We start from the raw sequence: 12,569 nt of genomic DNA, 5'->3' as shown, positions 1-12,569 counted from the left end.
AATTGTTAATTACATTGATGTAAACTTAGACATAATAATGTAAATAAAGTTGATTTAAACACGCAGTTTGCATTTTGATACATATGATAATAAATTTATGATGATAATAATAGACCTCGCAGATAACGACACTCAGTTATAACGTCAAAAAATTTTTGGTCCCATGGATGACGTTATAAACGGTATTTCTTTTTTCTTGTTTTGTTACTAAGAGAAATATATTTATTAAAGCAATCAATAATTCATCTCCAGTTGATAATTAACTAACAATCACAATTATAAGTAATGTATTACATGATGATGATAATTTTAATTAAACAAGGGCATTTTCCTTTTACAAATCTTAGTGTTTTTTTGTTGATCATCAGAAATATTAGCAATGTCTTCATTTTTCTTACTTTTAGCATAAAAAATTTTTTTATGGATGACAAAATGAAAACATGCTATTAATTGAAATTTTTTTGTAGGTGCCCTTGTTTGTTTAATTGGTTACTGAATGATAATATTCAAACACATTCTGGAGAAATAAAGTGCTAAGATATTGCTGTATTTTGCTTGTCATTTTTATGAATAATTACTTATCTACAGTTTTAAAAATGTTTATACAAACATTTTTAGGTGTTGTTGAACTTTACTAAATACGAAGATTAATCTATAAAACGAAAATCTGACAGTGTTAAATGCTAATGTATGAAAGCAACATCAATAATACCTGGTTAATAGGAAAGCTAGGACAAGGAAGAAAAAACTGTACTATCAATTTTCATTAAAGTAAACCTGATGAAAGGCAAACAAATTGAAAATTTCAATGTTCAATAACATTGAAATTTTCAATTTGTTTGCCTTTATACAGGTATGCTGTGTTGTACGAAGCATACCTGTATATTCATAATTTTTAATCTAAACGACTAAGGCTGTTTGTTTTATCATTGATCCAAGCAACACTCAATTTTAACTCAGGCAATCAGTTCTAGTATGTATCTGAAATCATAATTTTCAGATCAATATGATATTTTGCAGAAGTGTAGACAATAATTAGAAAGATACTATTTGCATGGAAAAATGGAATTTTAGTTTAAGAATTTAAAATATCAGCAAAAATATTACAATAAATCAATTAATAAAATGTGTTTAAACAAAATATTTTAATTTTAGTTGATAAATAAGACTAACAATTGTAATTTTTCGGCAAAAATTTCATAAATTTATATTTGCAAACATTTTTTATTTGATTTTTTTTTTCAATTAAACAGCATACAAAAACAAAATGGAAGAAATCAGAAAAAATGTAGTCATAAAAGCAAATAGTGAAATTTTGAACTAAACTTTTTTCTTTTTTGACTGCTTTTGATTGCAGGATAAAGTTGGAATGAAAGACTGATTGTTACTACACTTTAAGTAAGTTATAAAAGTCAGCCAAATCTTATAATTTACTTTAGCATGTGTACCAGCCTTGGATGCAAATACTTAAGATTTTATTTTAAGAGCAAGCTTCTAGAAAAGTATCTTAGAAATTAAAATCAAATGAAGATTTTTAAAAAGACAAATATCTACTGAAATATGTTAGATCAAAACAAACTATAAGAAAGAGTTATGGATTATTTAATATGATTTAATAAAAATCTTAGGTAGTAGCAATTCATAATCCCTGGGTAAACTGATATATTCTAATACATGAAGAATATTTTATTGAGCTGCAATTTGAAAAAATTGTAGACCTATAAATTCCCACTGTCTGTCTTTCCTTAATCTTGAGGATGGAGTTAGATAGATGAAAGACAAGACCAGATATGGAAACCTTGGGGCAGGAGGCCCCAATTAACTGTACATGAACTCCTATGATGTAACTTCATTTAGTGGAGTAGTCGAAATCACAGGAGTTGCGATGGTTGTGCCAGTATTAGAAGCAAATAATTTTAATAACTGGAAATTTACAATTATATCTATTCAAAAAAAGAACAGTGCGAGGATGTGATTTACAGTGATCCACCAGGCAAGGAAGCTTGAAAGAAAGGAATATATGATAAAAGAAGCCAAAGCACAGTCAGTAATAATACAAGGAATATCCAATAAACATTTTGTATATAATTAAGGATGTAAAACTGCAAAAGTTCAGTTACTAGCTCTGAAAGATGTACTCGTCAGAACAAGCTCATTCACTAAATTGACGTTGTGGAGATGACTGTTGAACTTACACTCAGGTAAGAATGAAAGCCTGGAAGACCATTTTTTAAAGTTTGATACAATCATAAGAGATCAAGATCTTGGATCCCAAATTGGAGAAGATTATCGTGTGTGTCATTTGTTTGATGCAGTTGTGATGTTTTTGGAAACAGTGGCAAAAGTCAGAATGGATTTTGTGAAAGCAAAATTATTAGACAAAGAAATAAAATTAAAATCCTGTGAAGAAAATAACAACTTTATATCTGGAAACCAATGAAGTTAGTTTCAAGGCAAACAGCAGAGGTTGCTACATATGTGGGAGCAAATTGCATTTTCAGGCACAATGCCCAAAGTGCTCTCAGCCTAGGTCAGAGCATAGAAAAGGATTTAGAACTGAAAGTATTTGTAATAAAGGTAGTCAACAAACTTTTGGTAAAGAAAAGCAAATTTCATTATATGCAGCAAACATCTGTAACCAAAAAAGCAATTTGAATAGTATGTTCTGTTCTGGATTCGGGAGTGAGTAATCATTTTGGGAAACAGGAATTAGACCCCCTTATGTGTAATGTTTTGTCATTGGATCTTGAAGTGACTATTTATATAGCTAATGGTGAAGTTTGCCTGCAACTCATCACTTTTAGTTGCCTTTAAATGTCTCAGGGGGACATTATAACCATTGAGGCACTCATAGTTCCTGAAATAAAACATAATTTGCTGTCACTCTCAAAGATGACATCAAAAGAACATTGGATTGTGGTGGAGAAAGATTATACAACAATTTGTGGAAATAATTTTGGAATATAACAGAGCAAATGGACTCTATACTTTGGAAGTGGACAGTAGGATTAATTAAAGAAGAGTGCCATGCTGCAGCCGAAGACAATTTGTGGCATTGACGTCTTTGTCACCTACAAGGAGATGCACTGTGGCAGATTGGACTCATAATTTCAAATTAAACATGCTCAATGTGTGTAGAGGGAAAGGCTTCTTGAGTCCCTTTTTATCGTAATGAAAGACATTCTGCTGCCATAGGTGAACTTGTGCATATGTGTGTGGGCCAATTACACCATCTATAATTAGTGGTGAAAAGTATTTTCAGGTAATCTTAATGATTTCTCACATTTTGTTATTGTTAAATTGTTAAAGAACAAGAGTGAAGTAGAAGATAACTTGATAGATTATATTCGAGAAATGAAAACTCAGCATGATCGTACAGTGAAGACTGCAACTGGATAATGGTGGCAAATTTAGTTGAAACAATTTTAAAGGATTTGCAAAACACAATGGCATACTATTGGAAACACTGAGTTACAGCCCACAGATGGGAGGAAAGGCTGAACACATGAATAAGACTTTGTTAAACATGATCTGCACAAAACTCATTGACTCAGGAATCTCAAAAGAGTTATGGGGAGAATCATTAAAGAGCTCAGCTTACAAACTAAATAATCTCCAAGTACTCTTCAGAGAAAGCAAATGCCATCACTTCGTGGCAGGACTAAATGATATCAGTGAACTGAAAATATCTGGATGTTGTACCATGTTCAAATAAAAAATAAAAGCAAAATAAACTAGAACCAAGAGCAAAATTTGCAGTTATGGTGGGATATTGTGGTGGTGGATATAAGTTGTGGATCCTGACAGAAGAAAGAATAGTAAGATCATGAGACGTATGGTTTGATGAAGTTTGTATGGAGTATATAGAGAACGAAAAAAGCTAGACCAAAGCAAATAGAAGAGGAGGTGGTTTATCCAACTGTAATTATACCCAGTGTTAAAGAAGAGCAAGAAGAATGATGGAAGATTACTAGGAAACAATAGCGAGTGAAAAGATGAAAGAGAAGACAAAATGGAAAATTCTAAAGTTAGAAGAAACATTAAAAAACCTCCCCATTTAAATGATTTTGAATTATATACTGCATATTGTTTATCATCATTAACAGAGGGGCCTAAAATGTACCAGGAACCATGCAAGTCACCAGAATAGAAGAAAACTATAGCGAGAGAATTAGACTCTCATAAAAAACTTTAAATGTGGACACCTGTAGATTTACCAGAAGGCCAGATAGCTATAGACACAAAATGGATATTTAAAACCAAAGACAGTGGAACAAGGAAGGTCAGGTTAGTAGCAAGAGGATTCCAAGTATCTTACGAAGAAGAATTTAGCAATGCAGATGTCTACAATTAGAATTTTACTTCATGGCAGTACAGCATAACTGGAAGCTATGTCAGATAGACGTCCCAACTGCCTTTCTGAACGGATACCTAGAAAAAGATGTATACAACAATACACCAGAAGGGCTTAAATGTTGAAAAAGGACATTGAAATGAATAGAGCATTGTGTGGCTTGAGAAATGCACCAAAATGTTGGAATGACAAGTTTAACAAAGTTATTGAAAAGTTAGGTTTTTGTAGGTCAAAGTATGACTTCTGTTTGTATGTAGGTAGTGATGCCTACTTCACTATTTTCATTGATGATGCGATCATCACAGGTTAAGATGTAAAGATACAAATTAATGAATGATCTACACAAAGAGTTCAATGTTAGAAATTTGGGAGAAGTCTCATTGTTCTTAGGAATGCAGTTTGATTGAGATGAAAAGGAATTAAAAATCAATCAGTCCAAAATAATTACTTGTATCTTAACTGATTTAATGTGGAACAGTATTTAGAAGTTGCCATACGTACGGAAATTCATTTCCATCTACCAGAATCCAATTTGAGTGAAGAAATCCCATTTCATAGATTGGTGTGCAGTCTGATATACATTTCAGTTACTAGCAGATCAGATATTGCGTATAGTTTATCGTATCTTAGTAGATATCTAGACAGACCAACAGATCAGTAGTGGAAGATAAGTAAAAGAATTCTTCGATACTTAAGTTGCACAAGACATCTTACACTTCGTTTTACAAAAGGTTTACAGTCTAGTAAGCATGAGTGATGCTGATTGGGGAGGAGATAGGAAAACCAGGAAAAGTGTGTATGGAATGATTGGTTTTCATGCTGGAAATCCAATTGCATGGTACTCCAGAAAACAACTGTGTGGCTCTTTCATCCATGGAGGTTGAATATATCTCAGCTAGCACCACAGCTCAAGAATTAATGAGTATTTTGTTAGAATTTGGTAAGTATTACCTCAGTCCTCAAAGTTGATAACATAAGTGTGATTTCTATGATGAAAACATTTGAGAGAGAGGTAGCATATTGATATAAGATACTACTACATCAAAGACCCATATAGAAACAAGGAAATTTTAATTGAACATATCAGTACAAATGAAAATATTGCTAACATTTTTGTAAAAGCTTTGGGAAAAGAGAAGTTTGTTAAATTCAGAAGTTCAATGTTATGTGACTGACTGGACGTAGTGTATATGTATAGAAAGTCATTACATATTAAGTACTATAAATGTCTGAAACACAGGACTACATTTCAACATTGAAATGATGGGGTGTGTTAAGGAACATGAATTTTGTACTGTGTTTTCAACTGCCAAGGTGCGTCAATTCATCTTGCTTTTTTTTTTTTTACTGTGTTCTGGCGTGTTGCAAACTAGCACAGAAGGCTTGTGCTGGTTGACTGTTCTTTGTGTTTGTTTGTTTAATTAAACATAGTTTAGTCAAACAATGTATTAGTATACATAATATCTTCACGTTTAACAGAAAGCATATATTTTAAATTAAATAAATTAAAAATTGCAGCCCAGCATTATGACTGTCAGACTAAATAATTGTTTGTTGATCTTACATTACAATAAAAAGTCCAACTTTGCTTTAGTTAGGGCTAAGACTAATTTCCTGTATGATTTGGGTAGAAAACCATACTTGCACAAGACAATGGAAAACAGAACTGGAACCAGTTGCAAATGTCAAAAAATAACCTTTTCTTCCCAGCAAAATGTTTTAGTGCAAATATTCCAAAATAGAACACTTTAGTTTACAATAGACCTGAGATAGGCCTCTAAATCAGGCTCAAAATCTTTGTTCCATTAATAAACATTTTAATGGAAAGAAGAGGTTATTTTTTGATATCTGATTGTCACATTTATTTTCTATTGTCTTGTGCATGTATAGCTTTTTGCCAAATCATAAAGAAATTAATTTTAGCCCTAACTCAAACTAAAGCAAAGTTGTACTTTTTAAAGAGAAAACAACACCTTTCTTAAATTCCAGCAAAAGTTTAACTATATAAAAACGTTTTCAACTGATTTCATCAGTCTTCTTCAGTTACTCGAACAAAAAAACAAAAAGAACGAACCAAATTCAAATTTACAAAATCACGAGAATGGAAAGAATTCTCGTGATTGCGCAGACTATGCAAAAACGATGTACCGATAAACGGTAAAAAATGCAAATTCTTGACAAAAAAATGCAGATTCTTGACAAACTATATATAATATCACAATCTTACGTTATCCAATGAATGATTTCCAAGCAGACGATAGCCCATCTGCGTCCCTGTGGTTGATGCAATGGGATGTTAATTGTGCCCTATATATTTCTAATTTCTCCAAATGTCTAACGGCCTGTTTAGATCTAGTGGCTTTTATGATGGAAGCACTATCCCAGTGTACCGTGATCTCCTGTTGCTTAGCAAATGCTGCTAGGACTGTGCTGTCAACTGTCCTCTTAACTGATTGCTTATGCTCTTTTATTCTTTGCTGTAAACCACGCAAGGTGGCCCCAACGTACACTAGATCGGATTTAAAACGTTGATCCCTGATTGGAATTGAGTACACTCCTGTTAGCTCATTTGGTTTCTCTTTCCTCTTATCATTCCTTAACAGACGGTATACTGTCGGGTTGCGCCTATATATTATGCGTAAGTTCCTTTCTTTGGATACCTTCTTAACAATACTTTTAATAAACGGAATATAGTCCATGACCACTGTTTTTTTCTGTTCAGTTCTGTGTTGTTGATGTTTACGTCTCTGTATATCCGTAATTAGACGGTTCACTACCCTTCTCTGATAACCAAACTGTGTTGCTACGCTTCTTACGTACTCCAACTCCTTGTACGTGTCGCAAATACTTGAGCAATGTGTGTAAGCTCGTTGTATCCATGCTCGTAAAGCCGCTAACTTAAACTGTTCAGGATCCACGGAGTTTCTGGGTATGATGCTAGGTTGATATACCGGTTTCCTGAAGATATCCGTCTGTATCTCCCCATCCTTACATGTGATCGTCAAGTCCAAGAAGTTAACCCTAAAGTCACTCTCTTGGTCCAACTCCAATGTGAGTCCGTAGGGGTTGCTGTTAATTGCATCAAGAAAGCGATGGGTATTGCGATCATTATGCCATATGATGAATATGTCATCAACATATCTGGTATAGAAAACTGTCTATACCAGATATGTTGATGACATATTCATTGCTCATGCTGTGAAAATTTTATTTAAAGGAAATATGAACAGAAATGTAAGAAACGTATATCATTGGAAAGAAAAATTCAAAAGGAATTATAAAAACCCAAAATGACTAATTCCAAACAACGTAGATTGTATGGAGAGCGTAAGAAAGCAGAGCTCATCAACTCTGATGCAAGTACTTCAAGTACATGATCGCCTGGATCAATGGTTGTTGACTTGGATTGTGATAACCATCAAGATCTTAATCATTTACATCTTATCCTTGCTCTAATAACACAAAGACGGGTTTATATCTTAAATGATTGTGATTCTGTCCTCCATACACAACCTCAATTTTTTTCATTCCATGTGATATCTGGCTAAACTATTTGTCATACAAATTTGTAGGTGTGGAAGAAACAGATGTAGAATATTGACTGTTTGCATGAATTGCCTGAAATTCGGAGAACTTAAGTAATATCAATTATTGTGCTTTCTGAATAAACACTTTTAAACTGCATATTTCAAGTTGTCTTTTTTTATTTATTGTATTGGAATATTACTTCATTTCAAAACTTGCTCTCTTCCTCTTTATAACTTCAATATCTTCTCAATGCTTTGTTGAAAATATAGTTCTGCTGGCTACCAGTTCACATCATGTTCATTCCACATGTTTGTTTATAAACCATTATCAAGTTTAAAGCTTTAAGAGACTATTGAATATTTAAAATTAAGCACAAGTGGACAAGATACACTCTAAATTATGTGCCTGATATATAAAACAATTTACAAATTTAATACATGCCATATCAAAGTAATTAATTAGTTTAAACATTATCGAAAAACATCCATAGATTTAATAATTCATGAAGTATTTATAAGTATTAAATTTAAAATATTCACATTTAATTAAAATGTTACTCTTTTTGTATCTAGATGCTCTTCCTAAGCCTCGAAATTCAAAACCATTTATTGAAAGAACTGGGAAGCAAGGGTCCCGTGAGGAACCAAAGGAAATAGAAGAGAGGAAGAATCGTAGAAATCGTGAAGAGAGGCTTGATAGACCACCTGCTTCAGTTGACATACGGTAAATAAAATTTAATAACTATAAATGTGTTTTAAATTAAATGATTGAAATTTAACATTTTTCCTTTGATCAGATAATTTTTATATTTATGAATTTTGACTTGTTTATATTTTAGATTTTTAATTTTCTCTTTACATGTATACAAGACACACACTCATCTCAGTATTCATCTCAGTGATATGTAAATTGTAAAAAATATCAAATCATCATCTCTGATTCAGTCAAAATGATTTTAATTAAAATTTTTGAACTTAATACAGTGGGTGATCAGATAACGAACACTTTCGCAAAAGATTTTTATGATCGGACAACGAACACTTCACTGAACAAACAAAAAGAAGCAACACAAATAGCAAATACTGATTGATTTTCCCTTGTCTTCGGGTAACAATTTGAAACTTTTCGGAGCATGGGAGACGTCGACACCAATGCTCAATCTGATATATACTGATCAGATAGTATTCCTCAAACTTTGAAATACTCCCTTGTAATTCCAGCTTTTTATTTTTCTGACAGAAACAATTCTTTTATAGTATTCGCGAAACTGTCAAGCAGGCATTCATTAAGTTTTGCATCGGTTTTTACTTTCGAAAGGTGGGGGTATAATAGGAAAGGTAGAGAGTGGGCAGAAGATGTCTGATGTTGCTGGGCTATGGCTTGAACAAATCTACAATAGGGTGCAGTTCAATCTTATCTAAGAAAGATACAGTATAATCAAGAAGTCTTAAGCAGCTAAAGGAGTAACAAAAATTGCATCTGAGACATAAAGAACATTGAAGAGCTCATGATGGAACCTTAAATGGATCTGACAACAGAAGAACGCCAAGAATTCTTGAATGAAGAATACCAAGAAATTCGATGAGATGTTTTTTTCTGAAAAAGAGGATTAATGCCGATATCTGCTATTAATTAAAGATCTTTTGAAGAAGTGGGGGGATGTCAGATCAACTGTCTTAAAATGGCATACAAATCAGGTTGAGGTTAATAGGCTTGGGGATCTCTACAATTACAAGGCTATTGATTACTTCTGAAAATCCTGAAGAAGAGAGAAAAGCAATTGACATTAGACAGATTTTTTAACTTCCACAAACAAAAAAACATGACTAATAAAAATGCAAGACTGTGTATATACTGTATATTTCCACGGATAAGATGATAGTTGAATCATAAAAAAAAAGGCCCCGAAAATCCGGAGTTGTCTTATAGGACAGATACAAAAAAATTAGGTTAAAATTTATGTAAATTAAAACCATTATAAAAAAACGAACAAACCATAATTATTTACTAGTAGAGAGTAGGGCATGTTCACGAAATAGAATAGCCCATATGAAATTTTTGTGAATAGTCGAGGTCGTTGCCCGAATCAGTGCGAACATTTGCAACAATAGCAAGGCAGAAAATAAAATTTGTTCATTCGAAAAATTACGGAATAGGACATAATTCCGTATACACTGTACAGTATTATTATCCAGAAGATGATTGCCGATCTAAACTAAATTCACAGGCCGTTGATAGTTTGGAGGTTGTCTTATAGGACAGATATATGCTAAAACTGTAAAACTTTTACAAAAATTTATACCTCATCTTATCTAAAGGTCGTCTTATCTGTGGAAATATACAGTGTGTATTTTTATTATTACATGTATACTTTCTTACTATGTTTGTTTATATTTTTTTACTTTTTGGGGTCTCCAGAACGAATTAATCAAATTCCCATAAAACCCTAAGGTAAATCGATAATCGGTTAACGAACAATTCGGATAGTGAACAAAGTCCTGGAACGGATTATGTTCGTTAACCGATCACCCACTGTATAAATTCTTATATCATTATAATGATTTATAATATAAAAAATCCTGGCTTCTGAAAAAATTTTCATTTTCTGTTTAATAGTTAAGTTCAATGAATTCAGTATTTTTACTTTTTAAAACTTTTCTTTAAAAAACAGGGAAAACAGAATTCAGTTGGTTATAGATTACTGAAGATTGTTTGAACACATGGTTGCTTAGTTGCCCACTTATCAGTGAATTGGCAACTAAACAACCATGTGTTCTAATTTTTGTATTTGGAGCCAAAATTATTGGTAAGCTTAACTCATCAGTAAACCAGTAAAATTTTGAAAATTTACTGTTTTACCAGTAATAAAGTTAGTAAATTTGTAATCTCTAATTGTACATGAATGTTTTCAATATTTAAGTTTCAATATAAAACATTGCCTTTGGAACATTATTCAGATGAACAGGTGTATACTATACTATACAGAAAGATTACAAAGCTGATAAACTATGATGGTTCTTCAACTTCTCTGGAATTTTAGTAATGGAAATGAACTGTGTATGTTGCATGCTGACACTTCTCCCATTGTTTTGTCAATAGTGTTATGTATGTAAAATAGAAATCTTTTGGTTGGTGTTGGAACCACTACATAATGAATTGTCAAGCGAGAGAGTTCGTCATGCTGAACTCAGAGAGATGCTTTGGTTTTTTGGACAAATCTCTTCCTAAAGCTTTTTTCAAAGAGATGAGTATGTAGTGGTAGCATGGAAACAGAGCCAGACTGTAGGCTATATGATTCAGATTTTCCTGTGTTGTTGTTTGTCTTCTGCATGTGTCCAATGCCATCCAAAAGACTTCTATTCTGCAGTCTTGTTATCAAAACAATAAGTGAGTGTTAGCATGTGGAGGTGATATGTAGAGAAGTTGAACCATCATCATTTATTCAAGACATCACTATTAGATTTGGATACAAGAAAACCATCATCTGTAATATTAGAACCGATATTATTTTTATAAAATATCCAGGACTATAATTGTATAACTAATACACAATTAAGACTCGTTTGTATAACCTTAATTTAATTGTGTAGTTATTATTTTGTTTAAGTTGATTTAAAATATTGAAAGGAAAGCTATTGGAGAAAAGTTGTGGGAGGAGTTTAATGTGCTGTGTTAGTCAAGTAGGGACTTCTAATACAAGTAGTAATAGTTCCTAAAAGAAAAAAATACTATTCAATTTTTAGAGATGATAGGTAAAAGAGAGAATTTACAGAAAGCTGGAGTTTACACAAGAGTATTGTAATCAAAACATGAAGGTTTAGTCACACATATAGCAGAATAAAAAGAAGCTTGTCCCAGAGAATTAAGTAACAAAACTAATGGAAGAGAGCAAATGATGACTGTTCTGGCTAAATTTTCTTTATGAAAAGAAGCAATTTAAGTGGAATGAAACAACAAAATTATAACAAAGACCAGAACAAAGTTTATTTTTTTTATAGATGTCTGGCCATCTTGTTATTCTTCAGTTATTTGGATCTCTGATTCAAATGAAACTAGGTGAGCATGCTGCCCTAAACACAGAGCTCCTTGTCCAAATAATAGGACCCACTTCTCAAGCATTTTCAAGAAATTGGCCTCTGAAAATTGAGTGGTTAGCTTATGTCTTTGGAAGTTTCTCTTCTGTTTGTAACAATTGTCAAGTAGCTAAAAGGTAGGTGGTGGAGCTACACGATGTAGATTCAAACCTACAGACTTTTTTGGTATAACAAAATTATTTTACTTGTGACTACGTGCTCACCAAGTTTTGTTTGAATCGGAGACCTGATCATCTGGCGTCTCCTTGTAAGCATTGACTGAACTGGGAGAGAACTGGTTTTTGAATAAACAAGAGGAGGAGAAATGAAACATGGCTAGGGTAAGATAATGGAAGCTATAAAGATGTAAAAACAACCATTATAGCTTTTTAAAAATGCATTTAAATAATAATAACCGAATTTTCCAGCACCAGAGTTGCATAATAAAACTTACTTTTGCAAAATGAAAGTTAGAGCATGGAGAATCATCTTAGGACAAAATAAAGCAAGGACTGTAAAAACAAACTAAAATATTTAATTCCAATTTTGGGTTTCTTTGGAGAAAGGCTAAGTATTCTCAAAAATGTTTAATAATTTAAGGATACTTTCTTGGA

At 32.4% G+C, this 12,569-nt stretch overlaps 1 protein-coding gene across 1 annotated transcript in view; it reads left to right on the top strand.

Annotated features, from left to right (window-relative positions):
* Positions 1–12,569, top strand: part of LOC136973339 (SERPINE1 mRNA-binding protein 1-like) — a 46,396-nt gene that overhangs the window by 20,342 nt on the left and 13,485 nt on the right. The window contains exon 2 of the mRNA XM_067268079.1: positions 8,455–8,605. Within this exon, the coding sequence (XP_067124180.1) occupies positions 8,455–8,605 (151 nt within the window). The remainder of the gene's footprint in view (positions 1–8,454; positions 8,606–12,569) is intronic.

This window comes from Centruroides vittatus, unplaced genomic scaffold, assembly GCF_030686945.1.
Source record: "Centruroides vittatus isolate TY-2023 unplaced genomic scaffold, ASM3068694v2 contig_3146, whole genome shotgun sequence".
Taxonomy (NCBI): domain Eukaryota; kingdom Metazoa; phylum Arthropoda; class Arachnida; order Scorpiones; family Buthidae; genus Centruroides; species Centruroides vittatus.
The sequence above is the reverse complement of the archived record's forward strand: the minus strand, read 5'-3'. Positions and strand labels throughout refer to the sequence as shown.